Genomic DNA, 23,365 nt, shown 5'->3' on the forward strand with positions numbered 1-23,365 from the left:
CAACCCCACTCTTACAGCACCCAAGCCTTGGAACGGTTTGGGAAAATAACTGAGGGAATTTTGGGGATCCCCTGAGCACTCCTCAGTCTGGAAATCAGGATGGAGGGGTTGTGGCTGGGCTTTCCCACCCCGGGATGGGAATATCATCCTGGACTGGGTGCATCCCATAACTTGTGGGGTGGGATCAGAGATGAGGGGGAGCCAGGAGAATCCATGGACAGGGAGTGTAGGGAAGAGAGGGAGCCAAAGGGAACTGCTGGAAACCACTGGAAATGGGGAAAGCAGAGTTCCAGGCAGATGTAAAGAATGGGGAAAGCATGGGGGGCTGCTGAGCATGGGGGATCTGTGGCTCCAGGCAGCTGGAAAAGGGAATCCCATCCCAGGTAATTCCCAGCCCATCCTCGTCCCTCTGGATTTGGGGTATCCCCATTTCCACCCCAACTCCCAGCCCAGCAGGGTGTGGGTGCAGCAGCCCCTCGTTAGGGCCCTTAATTAGGGAAAGGAAGGGAAACCACCCAAACTGAGGCCCTGCTGCTTCCCATGGGATCCCAAAATGCTGGATCCCAGGAGAAGCCCCCAGGTGGGCAGGTGCACCCTCAGGTTTTGGGGTTCAGGGAGAGCCAGGATCAGCCCTGAGCAAGGCAGCCACTGCATTGCCAGGCACAGGGTGGGAAATCCCAAAATCCCAAATCCATCCAAGGGCACAATACAGGTGAAACCTCAGAGATGGAGCTGGGGAAATGGAGGCAGGAGCTCCTTTCCTCACAAAAGACCCCAAAAGGAATGACACATCCCTGTGCCCCCACCCACAGCACACACCTGGAGGGAGGAGATCCAACTGTGCCAGGCTGGCTGTGGGATCCCAACCCTTCCCAAAGCCCTTTCCCCAATATCCTCAAGGATGGAGATGACACCATTCCCTTCCCAGCAGCCCAAACTCATCTGTTCCCAGGTTTTGGGAATCACACCCTCCCACCAGGGGGATTCATCACCCCAAACTGGCCGTGGAAAACCAAAATGTGGAGTAGGGAACAGGAGGCAGGGGGATGTTGATCCCATAAGGACCAGAATCCTGAGGGACACAGGAGCCACACCAGGTCCTGACCTCCTCCTGCCCTAGGAAAAAGCACCACGCCAGCAGGAAGGAAAAAGAAAAAAAAACAACAAAAATGAAATGTTTATTCCCACCTGGCGTCACTTCCTGGGGAGGTGACAACGTCCCCTTGTCACCCCACGGGCCCAGGCAGCCCTCAGAGGGACAGACAGACACAGCAGCAGCTTGGGGAGGCTCCAGCAGGGCGGGCAGGGAGGGGATCCCAGCGAGGCTGGAGCTGCCTCGGGACACGGAGCTGTGGGTGTGTCCCCGTGGGTGTGTCCCCGTGGGTGTGTCCCCGTGGGCGTGTCCCCCTGGGTGTGTCCCCGTGGGCGTGTCCCCTGCCCCGGGCTGGCTCCCGTGCTCAGGAGGAGGAGTTCATGCTCTCCCACTGGCGGAAAATACGGAACACCTTGCAGGACTTCTCTGAGAGGCTCTGGAAAAGATGGGAACAGAGAACAGCCACGGGTCAGGGCACTGGAGCTCCCACTGGCAAAGGGCACCAGGGGAAACTGCAGCAAAAAAATATCTAAAATGTCCCAGCTGGCTGCCAGGACAGTGCTTGGATCCTTGTCTTCGTGATCCCAATTTGCCAGTGCAGGGGAAAACAAGGAGACTACGAGCAAGAAGCAGGAATGGAGCCCAAAATGCAGAAAGGGAACCCAAAAAGCAGGAAGGGAATCCATAACACAGGAAAGGACCCCAAAACACAGGAAATTTGCCAGCCAGACAGGAGAACAAAGAGACTACGAGCAAGAAGCAGGAAAGGACCCCAAAAAGCAGGAGGGGAATCCAACAAGAAGGAAGGGGCTCCATAAAACAAGAAAGAACCCTAAAAGGCATGAAAGGATCCCAAAAGACAGGAAAGGAGCCCAAAAGGCATGAAAGGAGCCCAAAAGGCAGGAAGTGACCCCAAAAAGCAGAAAGGGGACTCCAAAGAGCAGGAAATTACTCCAAAAAGCATGAAAGGAGCCAAAAAAGCAGAAAGGGACCCCAAAAAGCAGGAAGAGACTCCATAAAACAGGAAAGAACCCCAAAAGGCAGGAAAGGAGCCCAAAAAACAGGAAGGGACTCCAAAAAGCAAGAAAGGAACCCAAAAGGAGGGGAATCCAAAAAGCAGGAAGGGAATCCAAAAAGCAGGAAGGGGCTTCAAAAAAGCAGGAAGGGACCCCAAAAAGCAAGAAAGGATCCCAAAAAGCAGGAAGGGACCCCAAAAAGCAAGAAAGGATCCCAAAAAGCAGGAAGGGACCCCAAAAGGCAGGAAGGGACTCCAACCATCCCCTGCTCCAGCTGGGTCTGGTGCCTCTGACTTGTGACTGGTCTTGCTGGACCATCTGGAGCTTTGCTGGCACACAGCAGAATCACAGAATCAGGGAATGGTTTGGGTTGGAGGGACATTAGACATCACCCAGTTCCAACCCCCTGCTGCAGGCAGGGACACCCCTAGAAGGGACCTGTTGGGGACACAAATCCCACAAAGCCCCAGGACAAATGGTGAAGGGGGAATGCTCTATCCACTGCTCCCCTGAGCCCCAGGTGAAGCAGGAAGGAGCTGGCAGGAGCAATCCAAGTGGATAATGAGATCCAGGGAGGCACAGCCACATGGGGAGGGAGCTGTGGCCTCAGCAAAGCTGGCACCCCAAGAGCCTGGAGCTGGGATGGCTGCAGAGAGCAGCTCTGGGGACACTCTGGGGAATGAAACCAGATCTTGGAAATTTATACTGTTATTTATAGCAGCCTGGAGCAGCTCCAGCACAGCCCAGCCTTGGATGGAGCCTGCCTGTGGGCATGCCAGGGCTCACAGGGCTCTGCAGCTTGGTCCTTGTCACCTGGCTGGGACTGATCCCACGCAAAACCCACCCACCCCAAAAGTTTGCTGCCTGGACAGGTGGGGATGCCCCAGGCTCACCACCGGCTCCGTTTCGGGCACCGCGTCACATTTCTGGATGCCAAGGAGCCTCTTCAGCACCACCTCCCAGCCTGGCTCAGCCTTGCCAGGCTCCTTGTCCGTGTGGGGCGCAGCGTCCTCCGGGGGCTCCTGTCCCTCCCCGGCGCTCACCCAGGGACACCAATCGCGGTGCTGGGAGCTGGGGTGAAAGAAGCTCCTCAGGCAGGTGTCCTGGGAACGAGGAGGCGACAGAGAGGGGACACAGCGATGGCACGATTAGAGACACCAGAAACCCCTCTTTGTGAGCGGGGGCTGCCGCACCAAGCCCTGGGCGAGGAGCTCCCGGCAGGGTCACTCACCGAGCCGCTGGAGGAGCAGAGGCGCGCGCGCTTGGCGCGGCGCACGGGGCTGGACGGCACCTCCATGGTGTCCCCCTGGCCCATGCTGCGCGTCACGGGCCGGCTCCTCAGGGCGGGGCTGCTCACGTCCAGCTCGCCCCTGTCCATGGAGCCGGGCGAGTCCCAGCCCCGGGGCCGCGCCACGGCTGGGGACGGGCTCTTCTCGTGCTGCGGGGGGGAACGGGGTCACGGAGCTGCTGCTCACCTTGTCCTGCCCCAACCCCCCTCAGCCACCCCACAGGAACCCTTCCCACCACATGGAGTGTCCATTGGATGTGGGTGAGGAATCATGGAGCTGCTGCTCACCTCGTCCTGCCCCAACCCTACCTTCCCACCACACAGGAACCCTTCCCACCACATGGAGTGTCCATTGGATGTGGGTGAGGAATCATGGAGCTGCTGCTCACCTCGTCCTGCCCCAACCCTACCTTCCCACCACACAGGAACCCTTCCCACCACACAGATGTGTCCATTGGATGTGGGTGAGGAATCATGGAGCTGCTGCTCACCTTGTCCTGCCCCAACCCCCCTCAGCCACCCCACAGGAACCCTTCCCACCACACAGATGTGTCCATTGGATGTGGGTGAGGAATCATGGAGCTGCTGCTCACCTTGTCCTGCCCCAACCCCCCTCAGCCACCCCACAGGAACCCTTCCCACCACACAGATGTGTCCATTGGATGTGGGTGAGGAATCATGGAGCTCCTGCTCACCTCGTCCTGCCCCAACCCTACCTTCCCACCACACAGGCGCCCTTCCCACCACATGGAGTGTCCATTGGATGTGGGTGAGGAATCATGGAGCTGCTGCTCACCTCGTCCTGCCCCAACCCTCCCTTCCCACCACACAGGCGCCCTTCCCACCACACAGATGTGTCCATTGGATGTGGGTGAGGGATCATGGAGCTGCTGCTCACCTTGTCCGGCTCCAACCCTCCCCTCCCACCACATGGATGTGTCCATTGGATGTGGGTGAGGGATTTGGAGCTCCTGGAGCTGGCCAGGTGTCCCTGCCCAGAGAGGGATGTCCCTTGGATGTGGGTGAGGGATTTGGAGCTCCTCTGCTCACCAAGGGGGCCTTGTCCAGCTCCAATCCTCCTCAACCCCCCACAGGAGCCCTTCCCACCACATGGATGTGTCCACTGGATGTGGGTGAGGGATCTGGAGCTCCTGGATCTGGCCAAGTGTCCCTGCCCTGCCCAGAGAGGGATGTCCATTGGACACATGTGGTAAGGGAACTGGAGCTCCTCTGCTCACCTTGTCCAGCTCCAATCCTCCCTTCCCACCCTACAGGGGCCCTTCCCACCACATGGATGTGTCCATAGGACATGGATGAGGGATCTGGAGCTCCTGGAGCTGGCCAGGTGTCTCTGCCCTGCCCAGAGAGGGATGAGGGATGTCCATAGGACATGAATGAGGGATTTTGAGCACCTGGAGCTGTCAAGTGTCCCTGTCCCACCCAGAGAGGGATGAGGATGTCCCTTGGATGTGGGTGAGGGATTTGGAGTTCCTCTGCTCACCAAGGGGCCTTGTCCAGCTCCAATCTTCCTCAGCCATCCCACAGGGGCCCTTCCCACCACATGGATGTGTCCATTGGATGGGATGAGGGATCTGGAGCACGTGGAGCTGGCCAAATGTCCCTGCCCTGCCCAGAGGGGGATGAGGGATGTCCATAGGACGTGGATGAGGGATTTGGAGCTCCTGGAGCTGCCAGGTGTCCCTGTCCCACCCAGAGAGGGATGAGGGACATCCACAGGATGTAGATGAGAATTTTGGAGCTGCCAGGTGTCCCTGGCCTGCCCAGAGCCCCAGGACAGGATGGAGGTACCTGCTCGGAGGCTGGGTCCTGGCTCCGTGTCAGCATCCTGCGAGGGGAGGTGGGCACGGGCGGGGTGGTGCTGCTGGAGCCACAGGAATCCAGCTCTGGAGCTGCAGCAGACTCCAGCTGGTGGAAGCCCCAGAGCCCCACCTTCCTCATGCAGCGGGAGCAGGTGATCACCGACAGGTTCATGGAGCCCGAGGCAGCGCTGCAGGCACAGACACAAGTCAGGGGATCCTCGTGGGATCTGTGTGGGACCCCCATGGGATCCTCGTGGGACCCTCATGGGATCCTCTAGGGTCCTCATGGGATTCTCATGGGATCCTTGTAAAATCCTCATGGGATCCTCATGGAATCCTCACAGGGTCCTCATGGGATCCTCATGGGATCCTCAGAATTTTCATGAGATCCTCACGGGAATCCTTATAGGATTGTCATGGCATCCTCATGGAATCCTTATGGGGTCCTCATGGGGTCCTCATGAGATCCTCACAGGGTACTCATGAGATCCTCATGGAATCCTCATGGGATCCTCATGGAATCTTAATGAGATCTTCATGGATTCTCATAGGGTCCTCATGGAATCCTCATAAGGTCCTCATGAGATCCTCATGGGATTCTCATGGGATCCCCATGGAATCCTCATAGGAACCTCATGGGAATCCTCATGGAACCCTCATGGGATCCCCATAGGGTCCTCATGGGATCCTTGTGGAATCCTCATGGAATCCTCATGGAATCCTCGAGGGAATTCTCATGGGATCCTTGTGGCATTCTCATTGGATCCCCATGGAATCCTCATAGGGTCCTCATGAGATCCTCATGGAATCCTCATGGGATTCTCATGGGATCCCCACGGAATCCTCATAGGAACCTCATGGGAATCCTCGTGGGTTCCTTATGGAATTCCCATAGGAACCTCATGGGATCCTCATGGGAATCTTCATGGGATCACCATGGAATCCTCATGGGATCCTCATGGAATTCTCATAGGGTCCTCATGGAATCCTGATGGAATCCTTGTGGGATCCTCGTGGAATCCTCTTGGAACCCTCATGGGATCCTCGTGGAACCGTCATGGGGATTCTTATGGGACCCTCACGGGATCCTCATGGAATCCTCGTAGGATCCTCGTGGAATCCTCATGGGGATTCTCATGGAATCCTCATGGGATCACAGGATGGGTTGAAAGGGATCTTAAAGCTCATCTCATTCCAACCCCTCATGGGCAGGGACACCTCCCACCATCCCAGGCTGCTCCAAGCCAGTCCAACCCAGCCTTGGACACTTCCAGGGTTGGGGAAAGTCTGGAGAGGTGCTCAGGGATAAGCCTGGGCTTGGAAAAGTCAGGGAAATAAATCCATTAAATCCCATTTATGATGATGATTTAAACTGGCCCAGTTGTGTTTTGCCTTGCCAGAAAGCAGGAACAGAGGGGGAAAAAAAGGGAAAAAGGGGTAAAATAAGGGAAGCAGGAATGAAGTGGAAAAGTGAGAAAATAGTGTAAAAAGGGAAGAAGGATCCTAGTGAAAAATAGGGAAAAAAGTGGTAAAATAAGGGAAGTGGGAATGCAGTTGAAAAGTGAGAAAATAGTGTAAAAAGGGAAGAAGGATCCTGGTGAAAAATAGGGAAAAAAGTGGTAAAATAAGGGAAGCAGGAATGTAGTGGAAAAGTGGGGAAATGGTTAAATAAGGGAAGCAGGATCCTAGTGAAAAAGAGGGAAAATTGGAAAATTGTAACAACAAAGGAAGCAGGAGAATAGTGCAAAGAGGGAAAGCAGGAAAATTGTGACACAAAAGGAAGCATGAAAATAGTAAAAAAGAGGGAAAATGGGAAAATAAAATCAGGTAGGCAGAAGCATGGTGAAAAAGAGGGAAAACAGTGAAAAAGGGATACTGAGCATTCCCCAGGAGGAACATCCCACACCCCTGCAGCCCCCACGAGCCTTCATGGCCAGCCCAGAGCTGAGGCACACCCAGGCCCAGCCCTGCAGCCCTGCCCACCTGCAGGTCCAGCCACACAGCGCCAGGATGCAGGCAGGAACGTGCACCTGCAGCATTTCTGTGGGAAACCTCCCAGGAGGCTTCTCCCCCTCCGTCCCCTTGTGCTCCAGCTCCTCCCCGATGAGCTGCAGCAGCCGAGTGATCCTCTCCTCTGTCAGGGACTGCAGGGACAAAATGCACTGGGTTTACCCCAGACCCTGTCCCACGTGGAGAACGATCCCTTTTGCACCCCCAGCTCCGGGCAACAGGGAAAAGGCACTCAGAGCACTCCTGAGGAGGAGCAGCTCCCACTCCTACCGTGCCTTTCCCAGCTCAGCCAGCTCTAAACCACCCCTGGGTTGTGGAATCTTCATGGAATCCTCGTGGGATCCTTGTGGGATGCTGATCTTGAGTGACCCAGAAGGAAAGGCTCAGAATTCCCACATGGCAGCAGCAATGTGCCCCCTGTTCACTGCCAGGGCAACTGCAGCCAGGAAAATTGGGAAATGGGGGTGACACTGCCTTGTGGGATAATAAATTCATTAATTAAGGCACTCAGAGCAACCCTCCCTGCCTCTGGCTCCCCATTCCATGCCATGTCCCCAGCTGCTCCCTGAGGAGGAGCAGCTCCCACTCCTGCTGTGCCTTTCTGAGCTCAGCCAGCCCTGAACCACCCCTGGGCTGTGCTGAATGGATGAAGATTCCCTGGATCCCACACAGCTCCTGCCTGCCCAGAGCCATCTGTTCCCTGGCAAAGGAGTGTCCAAGCAGCCAGAGCTGGCTGCAGCAGAGCAGGGCCACCACAGGTCCCTGCGGGGTGACAATCCCACATTGTTCCTGGCTTTTCCTGCTTTTCCCTCCTCGGGCTCCTCCACCTTCCCAGGTCTCTGCCCACACCTCAGGTTCAGGGGGGCAGCCCCTGGCATCCCAAATTCCTGTCTGCAGACATCCCAGCTAATGAGTGATCCATGGGCTGCCCCTTCCCATGGAGTGCTGGAGCCGCCAGGGAGATCCCAAAGGATCCCAAACCCCCTCTCCCAGGCACCACAGAGCAGCCTGGACCCTGGGAAAGGTCCAGACTGGGAACCAGACACATTTCCCAGCTGATGAGCCATTCCAAACTCCTCTTTACAAGTTTCCATGGTGGAATGTCCAAGGGGAAAAACCAGGTGGGAGCAGATCCCTCACACACACACACACACACACACACACACACAGAGGCTGAAATTCCTGACTTTGGGTGGGCCCAGGCTCATCCCTGGAGCTGGAATGCTGCAGATTTTGGGAGCAGGAGGGAACTCACCACGTTCTTCAGGTCTTGGGAGCAGGAGGGAACTCACCATGTTCTTGAGGTCTTCTGGTTTGAGGGAGGGCAGCTGCAGCTCCAGCTGGCACAGGCTCTGGAAGCGATCCAGGAAATCCTGGAGAAGAACTCGGGGCTCATCCACCAGGAGCCTGGCAAAGCGATCTGGGGAGGGCAGAGCTGTGCTCAGCATTCCCAGCCCTCCTCATCCCACAGGGAAAGGCAGGGCACAGCCCAGCCAGGCTCCCCAGGTGAATGCAGCAATGGGGTGAGAGGGAGGGACCTGAAGGTGAAGGGGGAAAAGTTTAGGTGGGATCTTGGCAGTGAGGAATTCCTGCTTGGGCTGGCATTGCCAGAGCAGCTGGGGCTGCCCCTGATCCCTGCAGTGCCCAAGGCCAGGCTGGGCACTGGGGCTGGAGCAGCCTGGGACAGTGGGCGGTGTCCCTGGAATGAGCTTTGAGATCCCTTCCCACCCAAACTGTTCTGGGATTCTGGAATTTGGGACACTCAGAATCCATCCCCAGGGATTTTTATGGAAGTTGGGGATGGCAAAGGGAAGGGAGACCCTTCCTGGAGTGCTGAGATTGCCAGTGAAGCCCCCAGAGCCCAAAATCCCTTCCTGGAGAGGAGTCGGGGTGGGGATGGATCCAATGCCAGGCTGGGAGAGCTGGGAATGGAGGGAATTCCCTGGAGAGGGAGCCTGGGGTGGGATTTTGGGAAGGGATTCCCAGAGCAGCTGGGGCTGCCCCTGATCCCTGCAGTGGCCAAGGTTGGACACTGGGGCTGGAGCAGCCTGGGACAGTGGAAGTCCCTGGAGTGGCACTGGAAGGGCTTTAATGTCCCTTCCAACCCCAACAATTCCAAGATTATTTTCCTGGCTTTTTGCATTCACAAGCAGCACAGCTCTCAAGGATCCATCCCTCTCTGAGCATTCCATGACACCCAACCTCCCCTGTCCCCTCCCAGGTCCAACCCAAAAACAATTTAACTGCTCCAGAGGCACCCAGAGCTCAGGAAAAGCTGGAAACAGCCCTGGGGCTTCCATCTGCTGCTTTCCTTATGTTCCATCATTCCCACAGGAAAAGCAGAGTGTGATGGCAGGAACAACAATGGAAAGGAAGGGAAAAAATGGGAATAAAGCAGGAATCTGAGGCACCCACCTGGGCAGGGGCTGTCTGGCCAGAAGCAGAACTTCTCATGGGCAGTGCTCAGAGCCTTCCTGAGCTCCTCACAGCGCTCCTTGTCTGCAGGGGAAAACTCTGGGGTATTCCCTGCTCAGGGAATGGGCAGGAAAAGCAGGGAATGGCCCCAGGGAATGGGCAGGAAAAGCAGGGAATTGCCAGGAAAACCAAGGAATGGGCAGGAAAAGCAGGGAATGGCCAGGAAAAGCAGGGAATGGCCAGGAAAACCAAGGAATATCCAGGAAAAGCAGGGAATGGCCAGGAAAACCAAGGAATATCCAGGAAAAGCAGGGAATGGCCAGGAAAACCAAGGAATATCCAGGAAAACCAAGGAATGGGCAGGAAAAGCAGGGAATGGGCAGGAAAAGCAGGGAATGGCCAGGAAAACCAAGGAATATCCAGGAAAAGCAAGGAATGGGCAGGAAAAGCAGGGAATGGGCAGGAAAAGCAGGGAATGGGCAGGAAAACCAAGCCAGGAGGTGGCAGAGTTCCCTGGGATGATTTCCCAGGATGGAGGCTGCACAGCCTGAAGCTTCACCTCAGACTGTTCATATCATTTTAATAATAACTTTAAATTTATTTGAATAATAAATTATTTTTAAATAAATTATTATTAATTAAATTTAATAATAATTTTAAAAATATATTCTCAAAAAACCAAAAAATAAAGTGTCCTAATAAAAAAAAAAAAAAGTTTTTTTAAAATACTCTAGTCAAACCAAGAAGTGCTGAAATTTAAATATTAACACCTACTACAAGCACTAATGGATGCTGGGAATTCTAAACTCTGTGTTTAGAACTCTGAGAATTTTAAACTCTTTCAGCACAGCAAGTTTAAAATTCTCAGCATCCAGGATTCCAACCTCAGACCTCCCCCCTGTTCCCACCAAGAGGAATTCCAGGCTCCCTCCCAGAACACAAATGTCACCTCAGCAGTTCCCCCTGCCCACAGCCCAAATCCCTCCCCTTCCCATTCCCAGGAGCAGGGGAGCCCAAGCCAACCCTGGGCACAGAACCTGCTGCGTGCTGCCAGCTCCTCCTCCTGGGATGCTGCCAACCCCTGGCTCAGCTGATCCCTCCATCCCAAATCCCAGCCATGCCTGCAAATCAAACTTCCCCCCAAAAAAACCCTCAAAAATTCTGACATTTAATTTCACTTACACTTTCAGAACCAAATAATTTCTTTTTCACTTTGTTTTTCACTGCCTCCTTCCCAATCTTTGATTATTTTGGATTTTCCTAACCTGGTGTGATTTCCAACGGGATAATTAGGCCAAGGTTTATTTAACAGAGATAATCTGAATAAATAGGGAATGTTGATCTTGAGCGAGCCAAAAGGAAAGGCTCAGTATTCCCACAGGCAGCAGGAATGTGCTCCCTGTCCACTCCCAGGGCAATTGCAGCCAGGAAAATTGGGAAGTGGGGATGGCACTGCCTTGTGGGATAATAAGGAGTTCATTAATTAAATCTCACAATGGAATTTCTGCCTGAATGGTTTTGGTGAGCAGCAAGCACCAATCAATTTTTCCATGCTGGAAAAATTCAGTGGAGGATCAGGGAAGCAGATCCAGGAACTGGGAAAGAAAAGGGAATTTTTTTAAAGGATTTTCAGATCCTTAAATGCATCCAGAGGGCAACGAGGCTGGAGGAATGGATGGAAAACCTGGAAAGAGGCTGAGAGCCTTGGGATTGTTTGGAGAAGAGGAGGATGAGGGGTGAACTCTGCACCTGCTGGGGCAGGGAAGTGCTGAGCTCTCCCCTGGAATCCTGGGGCAGGACTGGCAGGGAATTCCAGCATGGGAATGGCTCAGGGCTGCACCAGAGGCTCAACAGGAGGAACTGTTTCTGTACCAGGATGATCCAACTCTGGAATATCCCAAGAGGTGATCAGTCCCCAAGCCTGGAAGTGTTCCAGATGTTTTGGGATCATTCCCTTGGGTCTGGTTTGAGGTTTGGAACCTCTCTGGGGTTTTCCAGTCCTTAAAGGAAGGCTGCAAAGAGGATGGGGGGGTCTCCTGTCCATGGGGAGGACAAGGACCAGTGGGGACAGGGTGTGCTGGGAGAGGTTTAATCCCAGCATAATAAAGGAATTTTTTACAGAATTCCATCATTCCCTGGAATCATCATTCCTTGGAATCATCATTCCCTGAGATCATCACTCCTGGCACCACCATTCCCTGGAACCATCATTCTTTGGGACCATCACACCCCAAAACCACCATTACTAAGGAATATAATTCCCTGGGAGCATCATTCCTTAGGACCATCTCTCCTGGCACTATCATTGCCTGGAACCATAATTCCTTGGAATCATCATCTCCTGAGACCATCATTCCCTGAGATCATCATTCCCGGCACCATCGTTCTCTGAAACCATAATTCCTTGGAATCATCATTTCCTGAGACCATCATTCCCAGAAAATGTAATTCCTTGAGCCATCATTCCCTGAGATCATCATTCCTGACACCATCATTCTCTGAAACCATAATTCCTTGGAATCATCATTTCCTGGGTTCATAATTCCCTGAAACCATCATTCCTTGGGATCATCATTCCCAGGAACCATAATTCCTTGGAACCATAATTCCCTGTGACCACCATTCCCTTGGACCACCATTCCCTGAAACCATCCCTCCTTAGAACCACCATTCCCTGAAACCATCATTCTTTAGGACAATCATTCCCTGAAACCATCATTCCTTGGAATCATCATTTCCTGGGTTCATAATTCCCCGAAACCATCCTTGCTTGGAACCACCATTCCTCAGAACCACCATTCCCTGGACACCAGCACAGAACAGGAGGACCTTCAAGACCCCTCCCAACCCAAACTCCCTACAATCCCATGACCCCTCCCAGCTGGAATTCCCAACACAAACCAGGATTGATTATCCCACCCCACAACCAAACACCACCCATTGACCCTGAGCTGCTTTCCCACCCTCCCCGCCCCTGGGAGCCGCTGCGCCCCGCGATCCCGCAATCCCAAATCCCAAATCCCCAAATCCCAAGCTCTGGGCCGCCCCCACTCACAGTTGCTGAGGTCCAGGGTGAGCTGCAGGCTCATGCACAGGTAGGCCTGGCAGCTGGAGCACCTGAGCATGTCACACTCGACGCTGACCCAGCCGAAACGCGCGCACACCAGCGGGGACAGCGCCGGCGGCTTGCCCGCCCACCTCAAGGGGTCTGCCCGTCAAGGAGAGACAGCAGCAGCAGCACTCTGGGATTTATGGGATGGGAAACGTTCCCTGGGACGGAGAGATGGGGGTCTCTGGGGTGGGGAAACATTCCCAGCGAGGGAGAGCTCGGGGTTTGTGGGGAAACATTACCAGGAACGGAGAGCTTGGGGTTTGTGGGGAAACATTCCCTGGGAGGGAGAGACTGGGGCTTGTGAACTGGGGGAACATTCCCAGAGACAGAGAGCTCGGGGTTTGTGGGGAAACATTCCCTGGGAGGGAGAGCTCAGGGTTTGTAGGGAAACATTACCAGGGACAGAGAGCTCAGGGTTTGTGGGGTGGGGAAACATTCCCAGAGAGGGAGAGCTCGGGATTTACAGGGAAACATTCCCAGAGAAGCAGAGCTCGGGGTTTGTGGGGAAACATTCCCTGGGAGGGAGAGATTGGGGCTTGTGAACTGGGGGAACATTCCCAGAGAAGCAGAGCTCGGGATTTATGGGGAAACATTCCCTGGGAAGGAGAGCTCGGGGTTTGTTGGGTTGGGGAATCATCCCCAAAGAGGGAGAGCTCAGGGTCTGTGGGATGGGGAAACATTCCCAGGGAGGGACAGCTCGGGGTTTGTGGGGAAACATTCCCTGGGAGGGAGAGCTCAGGGTTTGTAGGGAAACATTACCAGGGATAGAGCGCTCGGGGTTTGTGGGGTGGGGAAACATTCCCAGAGAGGGAGAGCTCGGGATTTACGGGGAAACATTCCCAGAGAAGCAGAGCTCGGGGTTTGTGGGGAAACATTCCCAGAGAAGCAGAGCTCGGGATTTACGGGGAAACATTCCCAGAGAAGCAGAGCTCGGGGTTTGTGGGGAAACATTCCCTGGGAGGGAGAGACTGGGGTTTGTGAGGTGGGGAAACATTCCCAGGGAAGGAGAGCTCGGGGTTTGTGAATCATCCCCAAAGAGGGAGAGCTCAGGGTCTGTGGGATGGGGAACCATTCCCAGGGAGGGACAGCTCGGGGTTTGTGGGGTGGGGAAATGTTCCCAGGGAGGGAGAGCTCAGGGTTTGTGGGGTGGGGGAACATTCCCAGGGAGGGAGAGCTCGGGGTTTGTGGGGAAACATTCCCAGGGAGGCAGAGATTGGGGTTTGTGGGGAAACATTCCCAGGCAAGGAGAGCTTGGGATTTATGGGGAAACGTTCCCAGGGAGGGAGAGCTCGGAGTTTACGGGGAAACATTCCCAGGGACAGAGAGCTTGCGGTTTGTAGGGAAACATTACCAGGGACAGAGAGCTCGGGGTCTGTGGGGTGGGGAAACATTCCCAGTGAAGGAGAGCTCGGGGTTTGTTGGGTTTGGGAATCATCCCCAAAGAGGGAGAGCTCAGGGTCTGTGGGGAAACATTCCCAGGGAGGGAGAGCTTGGGGTTTGTGGGGAAACATTCCCAGGGAGGGACAGCTTGGGGTTTGTGGGGAAACATTCCCAGGGAGGGACAGCTTGGGGTTTGTGGGATGGGGAAACATCCCAGGGAGGGAGAGCTCGGGGTCTGTGGGGATGGGGGAGCATTCCCAGAGAGGGAGAGTTCAGGGTTTGTGGGGTTGGGGAAACATTCCCGAGCAGGGAGAGCTCGGGGTTTGTGGGGAAACATTCCCAGAGAGGGAGAGCTCGGGGTTTGTGGGGTTGGGGAAACATTCCCGAGCGGGGAGAGCTCGGGGTTTGTGGGGAAACATTCCCAGGGAGGCAGAGATTGGGGTTTGTGAACTGGGGAAACATCCCAGGGACAGAGAGCTCGGGGTCTGTGGCGTGGGGAAACATTCCCAGGCTGGATTTTAGGAAAATGTTGGATTTAGGAAAAGCTTGGATTATAGGAAAAGGCAAGATTTCAGGAAAAGGCTGGATTTCAGGAAGAGGTTGGATTTAGGAAAACGCAGGATTTTAGGAAAAGACAGAATTTTAAGAAAGGGCAGGATTTTAGGAAAAGATTGGATTTGAGGAAGAGGCTGGATTTAGGAAAAAGTTTTATTTAGGAAAAGCTTGGATTAGAGGAAATAGTTGAGATTTTAGGAGAAGGCTGGATTTCAGGAAAAGGTTGGATTTAGGAGAAGGCAGGATTTTGGGAAAAGGTTGGATTTAGGAAAAGGCTGGATTTTAGAAAGAGGTTGCATTTGGGAAAAACTCAGATTATAGGAAAAGGCTGGATTTTGGGAAAAGGTTGGATTATAGGACGAGGTTGGATAATAGGAAAAGATGGGATTTTAGGCAAGGGCTGGATTTAGGAAAAAGGTTGGATTTCAGGGAAAGGCGGGATTTTAGGAAATGGTGAGTTTTAGGAAGAGGTGGGATTCTAGGGATAGGCAGGATTTCAGGGAGAGGCAGGATTTTATAAAAAGCTTGGATGATAGGAAAAGGTAGGATTTTAGGAAAAGGCTGGATTTCAGGGAAAGGCTGGATTTAGGAAAAGCTTGGATTATAGAAAAAGGTGGGATTTTAGGAAAAGGTTGCATTTCAGGGAAAGGCTGGATTTAGGAAAAGCTTGGATTATAGGAAAAGTAGAGATTTTAGGAAAAGGTGGGGTTTCAGGAAAAAGTTGCATTTCAGGAAAAGGCTGGATTTTAGAAAAAGGTTGGATTTAGGAAAAGGCAACATTTTAGGAAGAGGTGGAATTTGAGGAAGAGATGGGATTTTATGAAAAGGCTGGATTTTAGGATGAGCCTAGATTTTAGGAAAAGGTAGGATTTAGGAAGAGGCTGGATTTTAGGAAAAGGTTTGATTTAAACAAAGGCTGGATTTCGGGGACAAATCCAGGATTTCTCAAGGATTTTCAAGGATTTTAGGAAGAGGTTGGATTTAGAAAAATGCTGGATTTTAGGATGAGCCTGGATTTTAGGAAAAGCCTCTTCCCCAGAGGGTGCTGGGGCACTGAGCATCCCCCAGGCCATGGCCACAGCTCCAAAGCTCCAGGAGCACTGGGACAGCTCCAGGGCCAGGGGGGAACTTTGGGATGTCCCTGCAAGGGCAGGACTGGATCAGTGACCCCTCTGGCTGTTCCCCCACGGTCCCAGCTGGAATCCCAGCATCCCAAAGGATATGGTGAATGTTTCCACCCTGCTGAAGTAGGCCTCCCTGCTGGCAGACTCCAGGGAAGGAGCCTCCAGCTGCGAGGGTCCATTGGCGCGCTCCGAGCAGTCCGACGTGTCCTTCCTGAAAGGGACAGCAGCAGGAAACTGGGAAAGGAGGGATTTGGGAACAGCCTGGGACTGGGAAAGGAGGGATTTGGGAACAGCCTGGGACTGGGAAAGGAGGGATTTGGGAACAGCCTGGGACTGGGAAAGGAGGGATTTGGGAACAGCCTGGGACTGGGAAAGGATGGGTTGGGAACAGCCTGGGACTGGGAAAGGGTGGACATGGGAACAGGCTGGGACTGGGAAAGGGTGGGGTTGGGAACAGCCTGGGACTGGGAAAGGATGGAGATGGGAACAGGCTGGGACTGGGAAAGGACGGATTTAGGAACAGGCTGGGCTTTGGGAAAGGATGGACATGGGAACAGGCTGGATTTACGGAAAGGATGGGTTTAGGAACAGGCTGGGACTGGGAAAGGATGGATTTAGAAACAGGCTGGATTTAGGGAAAGGATGGACATGGGAACAGGCTGGATTTAGGGAAAGGATGGACATGGGAACAGGCTGGATTTAGGGAAAGGATGGATTTAGAAACAGGCTGGATTTAGGGAAAGGATGGGTTTAGAAACAGGCTGGATTTAGGGAAAGGATGGACATGGGAACAGGCTGGGACTGGGAAAGGATGGGTTTAGGAACAGGCTGGATTTAGGGAAAGGATGGATTTAGGAACAGGCTGGGACTGGGAAAGGATGGACATGGGAACAGGCTGGATTTAGGGAAAGGATGGATTTAGAAACAGGCTGGATTTAGGGAAAGGATGGATTTAGAAACAGGCTGGATTTAGGGAAAGGATGGATTTAGAAACAGGCTGGATTTAGGGAAAGGATGGATTTAGGAACAGGCTGGATTTAGGGAAAGGATGGGTTTAGAAACAGGCTGGATTTAGGGAAAGGATGGACATGGGAACAGGCTGGATTTAGGGAAAGGATGGACATGGGAACAGGCTGGGCTTTGGGAAAGGATGGGTTTAGGAACAGGCTGGATTTAAATAAAGGATGGAGTAAGGGAAAGGTTGGATTTAGGGACAGGCTGGGACTGGCAAAGGATGGACATGGGAACAGGCTGGGCTTGGGAACAGGCTGGATTTAGGAAAAGGATGGAGATGGGAACAGGCTGGATTTCAGGAAAAGGTAGGATTTTAGGAAAGATTGGGTTTAGGAAAAGGCTCAGTTTAGGAAAAGGCTGGATTTGGGGAAAGGCGGGATTTTGGGAAAGGCTGGGTTTAGGAACAGGCTGGATTTAGGAAAAGGTTGGGTTTAGGAAAAGGCAGGATTTTGGGAAAGGTTGGGTTTTAGGAAGAGGTTGCATTTAGGAAAAGGCTGAATTTAGGAAAAGGCTGGATTTCAGCAAAAGGTTGGATTTTGGGAAAGGTTGGATTTGAGGAAAAGGCTGGATTTTAGGGAAAAAATGGATTTAGGAAAAGGTTGGATTTGAAGAAAAGGCTGGATTTTAGGAAAAGGCTGGATTTTAGGGACAGGCTGGATCTTAGGGAGAGATTGGATTTTGGGAAAATATTGGATTTTAGGAATAGGATTAAAAAGAAAGCCCAGAGCACTTCCTAACCCCACCCCCCAGGCTTGTCCTGACAAGGATTTTCCCCAGAACTCCCCATTCTCAGCTTTTAATTTTAACTCCCATTAATTAATTCCTAATGAAACAACAAACAAATAAAATCCCAAGGGTGCCCTGACTGTGTCCCAGTGCCAGCTGGGCCAGTGGGATTTGGGACAAGGAGGGGACAGGATTTGTCCTGTGAGCCCAGCAGGGGCAGCGTGAGCACTGGGGTGTCTGGGGTGTCCCCAAACTGCAATGTGGGGCTGCAATGTCACCCCCAATGTCACCCCACTTGGCCTCCTCCCAGTGCCTGAACTCAGCCCAAGTTCAGGGAGGGCTGGGACAGGGGAGCCCTGAGACACCCCAAAGCCCAGCCCCCACTGCTCCCAGTGCTCCCAGTGCTCCCAGTAACCCCAGTGCCTCATGAAAGTGTGGCCCCTGTGACCAGGACGGGGCCACTTCAGCCCATGGGGACTCCAAGGGTCACTGACCTGGGCTGCCCTCCCAGTGCTCCCAGTGCCTTCCCAGTACCCTCCCAGTGCTCCCAGTATCCTCCCAGTGCTCCCAGTTATGCTCCCAGTGCCCCCAGTACCCTCCCAGTAACCCCAGTACCTTCCCAATGCCCCCAGTACCCTCCCAGTGCCTTCCCAGTACCCTCCCAGTGCCTTCCCATTGCCCTCAGTACACTCCCAGTCCCCTCCCAGTACCCTCAGTACCTTCCCAGTGCCCCCAGTTATGCTCTCAGTGCCCCCAGTACCCTCCCAGTCCCCTCAGTACCTTCCCAGTGCCCCCAGTTACCCTCCCAGTGCCCCAAGCATCCTTCCAGTGCCCCCAATACCCTCCCAGTAACCCCAGTACCCTCCCAGTACCCTCTCAGTACCCTCCCAGTAACCCCAGTACCTTTCCAGTGCCCTTCCAGTGCCCCCAGTGCCCTCCCAGCGCCCTCCCAGTGTCCTAGTATCTGTTTCAACTGCTGCCTTCTTGTCCTTGCAGTATTCCCAGTGCTCCGAGTCCCTCCAGTATTCCCAGTGCCCCGAGTCCCTCCAGTATCCCCAGTGCCCCCAGTGCCCCTCCCAGCCCCCCGGTTCCCAGTGCTCCCAGTGCTCCCAGTTCATTCCCGCGCTCTCCTTTCCCGCTCTCCCTCCCCAATAACAACTCCCAGCACCTCCCAGTCCCCTCCAGCCTCGCTCTCTCCGACTCCAACTCCCCCCCCCAGGACCCCAAATAACCCCGAGGGGTCCCCGATTCCCTAACGGGTCCCCAGCGCTCCCCTCCCCTCACACGGCCGGGCCTCCCCCCGGCTCCCGCCCGGTGCCGGCGGGTCCGCCCCGCCCGGTGCCGCTGCCCCTCACCCGCCGGGCCCGGGCCCCTCGCTGGCGATGCCGCCGTCGATGAGGTCGCGGATCTGCCGGGGGGTGACGGGGGGCGGCCGCCCTCGGTTCCCCCCGGCCGCCGCCGCCGCCGCTCCCCCGGCGCTGGGCGCCGCCATTTTGGTCCCTCCCTCCCGTCAGCGCCCGGGAAACGCGGGCCCCGCACGAACGTTCCGCTCGCGCACGATCGTTCCGCCCGCGCCGCGGGGTCGCTCATGGCCTCGCGCAACCCCCGCGCGGCCTCCGGAACCTCGCGGAGGGCTCGGGGGGCGCCGGTGCCCCCGAGAAAATTCCCGCGAATGTCCCCGCGGGTGTCCCCGTGGGTGTCCCCGCGAATGTCCCCGCGCCCCCGCTCTCGGCGCTCCATTGCTCCACCCTGGATCGATCGCTCATCTCTCCCAACAGCGGCGCTCTCGCCGCAGCCTCCCCCCACCTGCCAACAAGCCCGCAGCTGATAGGCCGCGGCCGAAGAAGCTGGGCGCTGATTGGCGGTTGGCGCTCCGTCCCTCAGGCAGCGGACGGGCCATGTCGGCGGCGGCCGCGGCCCGGGACGGGCTCGGGGAGGGCGCGGGCGGCGCCGCGGGCGGCGGCGATGGCGGCGGGGGAGGGATCCTGAACCGCTTCGTGCAGCTCCCGGGCAGGCCGCGGGCGGCGGGTGAGTGGCGGCCGGCGCCGGGGATGACCCCGAGCCCGAGGCCCTGAAGCGTTCGGGAGCGGGGCGGCCCCGACCGTGAGGGCTCCGAGGGCACGGGGAGCGCAGCGTCCGCATCTCAGGGGACCGCGACCGGGACACCCCCGTTTGTAAGGTCCTGAGGGGTTCGGGGTCGGGGCATCCCCGTCTCTGGGGGTCAGGAACCGGGACAGCGCCGTCCCCAAGGCCCTGAGGGACAGGGACACCGCGGGGACGGCTGTCCCTGCCTCTGGGACATCCCCGGGGGGAGCAGAGCGGCAATAACGGGGTGTCCCTGTCCCCAGAGCCGGGAATGCTGTGGGGGGAGCTGGGCTGTTCCCATCGCCAGGATCCCGGGGTAAGGAGCCTGGAATCGGGGATGGGGGCAGGAATCCTTTTACAGGGATTCGGGGTCTGTAGGGTTCCCCATCCATCCCAGCGTTCCCCAGGTGCTGGGAGGGGCCCGGGTGCCCCCATGGGTGTGGGGACAGGGGCACCCACAGGGATCAACCCCATTTCAGCCACCCTGGATAAACCTGGGGTGACCCTGGGTCCAGTGAGTCTGCAGTCTCACTGGACTGGGGGTTTGGGACATCTACCCCATTGTATTGGGTTTTTTGGGATATCTACCCGATTGTATTGGTTTCTTTGGGACATCTACCCCATTGTATTGGGTTTTTTGGGACATCTACCCCACTGGATTGGGGTTTTTGGGACATCTACCCCACTGGATTGGGGTTTTTGGGACATCTACCCCACTGGATTGGGGTTTTGGGACATCTACCCCATTGGATTGGGTTTTTTGGGATATCTACCCCACTGGATTGGGGTTTTGGGACATCCTGCCTGGGGTGTGGCATCAGCTCCGTCCTGGTCCCTGGGAAAAATGGGAAATTTTCCCTGGGAAAATTGCACCTCTCTGCTAGCAAGGCTGGATGCTGAAGGGTTATTCCATCATTCCTGGATCTCTGTCACCCCAAAACCCCCAAACCTTCCAGGGAGAGGCTGAGGTCACCCCAGGAGCACAGGACTGGGGCTGTGGGACACCCCTTGCCCTGTGACACCCCCAGCTGCTGTGGGACATCCCGTTGTTCCTGATCCCTTTGTCTGCTCCTGACCTGGGGCTGCACATCCCAGGGCCAGGAATCCTTTGCTGCCTCTCCCATGTGGGACAAGAAGCCCCTGAGGGGTGGCAGCACCAGGGAAGTGCCTTTCCATCCACGTTCCCATCCCTGAACCTGCCCTATCTCCTCCCTCCAAATCCATTTCCCTCACGCCAGGCTCTGGCTCAGCCTCCCAGCCCCTTCCAGCAGCACTGGGGGTTTGCTGGGTGCCTCCACACCTTCTGTTTCTGGGCAGATGCTCAGCCCCATCTCCCTCCTGGCCTGGAAATCCTTTTTGGGCCCCCCAGGCCCTGCTGCTCTCCCCTTGCTGGGTTGGGATGTTGGGAATTGCCCCCTCCTGATCCTGCACGGATCCTGTCCCTCCCTGCAGCTCCCCTGGGCACCCAAACCAGCCCGAACCCACCCCAAACTGCCTGCCAGCCCCCCAAAAAACTGCATTTTTGGAGTTTGACACCTGTGAGGCCCTATTTATAGAGCCCTTACGTAACCCTGAGAGAGGAATCTTCCCCCTCACTCCGTTCCCTCCAACCTGATTTGCTCCTGAGCTCCCAGTTCTCTTCCAGGGTTCCCAGGTTTGTTTCCTTAGATGGAACCTCTGGGGTTTCCAGGCCCTAAAGGATGGATAAAGAGGATGGAGGGGCTCCCTTCACGTGGAGAGGAGCAGGAGCAGTGGGACAGGGTGTGCTGGGAAGGGTCATCCCAATGGAAAAAGGACATTTTCCAGTGAGAACCAGCATCCCCTGGGATGTGCTGGAGTCCCTGGAGGGATTCAGGATGTGTCTGCTCAAGGTGCTGAGCACCCTCATCCCAGCTCCTTTTCCCTCAGAGCATTGGGCCAGGTGATCCTTCCAGCTCTGTGGTTTTCAGTCTCCAGAATTCCTTTATTCTCCTGTATGCTCCTTGGAAACAACAACTCAAGGATCACTCAGTTGTGGTGTAAAACCCCTTAAAATCAAGGTAAAATCCCTCAAAATAAAGGATTAGTGATTGCTCCAGAGATTTTGGACACAAAGCCTGGGAGAGCCAGAGCTGTTCACACAATCCCTGGGTTGGGAGAGCCCTTCAGGGCCCTGGAGCCCAGCCCAGCCCCTGGCACCCAGTGCCACCTCCAGGCTGGTTAAACACACCCAGGGGTGGTGACTGCACCCCCTCCCCGGGCAGCCATTGCAGAACTTTCTCCCCCTTGCTGGAAAAGCTTTTTGCTGCTCTCCAAGCTGGATTTCCCTCGGCCCAGCTCAGGCTGTGTGCCCTGGGTGTGCCAGTGCTGCTGCAGACAGAGCCCAGGGGCAGCTGGGCACAGGCACCTTTCAGGAGCTGTGAGAGTGCTGGGGGCACCCTGAGTCTCCTTTCCTGCAGGCTGAGCACCCCCAGCTCCCTCAGGGCTCCCTCAGGGTTTGTGTTCCCTCTCCTGCTCCTCTGCACATTGATCCAAAGCCAGGAGCTCTCCCAGGATGACAATTCTGGAGCTCTCAGCCATATCAGGAAATCCCTGGGCTGTCCTGCAGTTGTGTTTGGCACCCTTGGCTGGACCCTCTGGCTTCTCCCATTTGCCCTCAGAGCCATTGTTCAGGGACCCAGCCACAGCTGGGAATGTTTCCCCTTTGGAGTTTTTCCCCTTTGGAATTTTTCCCCTTTGGAATTGAATGTCTCAGGCGTGGACAGCCTGCCCAGGAAGGGGAGGGTGGGATCTGAACACAGCTGGATGAACAAATCAATTTTAAACCTCACTTTCAGCAGTGCATTCCCAATCCTGCTTATCCAAACATTCCTGGGGGACTCCAATTCCACCAGTTCCAAACTTACTTTGTCCTGCTGTTGTGGAAAAGATGAAACTTTGAAGATGGGAGTCAAAGTCAATATTGACTTGTCTTGTCCTGAATGTCCTCCAGGATCCTGCAGGGATCAGAAATGGAAAGGGAGGGATTGAATCCTGCTGTTGTGGATGTTGGAAATCCAGGCAGGAGGAAAAATAATCACAGAACCATCTTTAGAAAGCTTAAAAAGCAGAGAAAAGGACACATGCACAGCCCTGGGTATTCACCATGGATGTGGCACTGCCAGGGATGCAGGGGCAGCCCCAGCTGCTCTGGGAGCTTGTTCAGTGCCCCATCATTCTCAAAGGAGAAGTTTTCCCTCATACCCAGCTGGAATTTCCTGTGTTTCACTTTGTGCCCATTGTCCCTTCTCCTGTCACTGAGCAGCCCAGCCCCATTCCTCTCCACACCCATGGGAATGAATTTGTTTGGGGTTTCTGACAGTCACAAGGAAAAGGATGGTTTCAGGAGGCTCTGAACAACCTCACATCCACGGAACCATGGAATGTTTTCGGAGTCCAGCCATTCCCAGCCCTGCCCCACGTCCCCAAGTGCCACATCCACAGGGCTGTGAAACCCCTCCAGGGATGGGGACTGCACCCCTGCCCTGGGCAGCCCACTGCCATAACTGGAGACCCTTTCCATGAGGGAATTGTCCCAAATTCACCCAGCCCCTCCCCTGGCCCAGCCTGAGGCCGTTCCCTCTGCTCCTGTCCCTGTTCCCTGGAGCACAGCCCGACCCCCCTGGCTGTGCCCTCCTGGCAGAGCCACAAGGGCTCCTGAGCCTCCTTTGCTCTGGTGTCACATCTGGAAACACCCTCTGGTCCCATC

At 55.2% G+C, this 23,365-nt stretch overlaps 2 protein-coding genes across 2 annotated transcripts in view; one reads left to right on the forward strand and one right to left on the reverse strand.

Moving 5' to 3' along the window:
• Positions 1-1,216: 1,216 nt before the first annotated feature.
• ZC3HC1 (zinc finger C3HC-type containing 1) lies at positions 1,217-19,045 on the reverse strand. The gene is made up of 10 exons (XM_059472822.1): positions 18,909-19,045; positions 15,913-16,024; positions 12,698-12,848; positions 9,643-9,726; positions 8,520-8,647; positions 7,201-7,361; positions 5,207-5,405; positions 3,341-3,547; positions 3,003-3,212; positions 1,217-1,529 (listed from the first exon to the last, which is right to left on the reverse strand). Exons 1-10 carry the CDS (start codon positions 19,043-19,045, stop codon positions 1,458-1,460), a joined length of 1,461 nt encoding a protein of 486 aa, XP_059328805.1. The 3' UTR covers positions 1,217-1,457.
• Positions 19,046-19,451: 406 nt separating this feature from the next.
• Positions 19,452-23,365, forward strand: part of KLHDC10 (kelch domain containing 10) — a 19,178-nt gene continuing 15,264 nt past the window's right edge. Inside the window, exon 1 of the mRNA XM_059473126.1 lies at positions 19,452-19,581. Within this exon, the coding sequence (XP_059329109.1) occupies positions 19,452-19,581 (130 nt within the window). The remainder of the gene's footprint in view (positions 19,582-23,365) is intronic.

The sequence above is a fragment of the Ammospiza nelsoni genome, chromosome 5 (genome assembly GCF_027579445.1).
Source record: "Ammospiza nelsoni isolate bAmmNel1 chromosome 5, bAmmNel1.pri, whole genome shotgun sequence".
Taxonomy (NCBI): Eukaryota; Metazoa; Chordata; class Aves; order Passeriformes; family Passerellidae; genus Ammospiza; species Ammospiza nelsoni.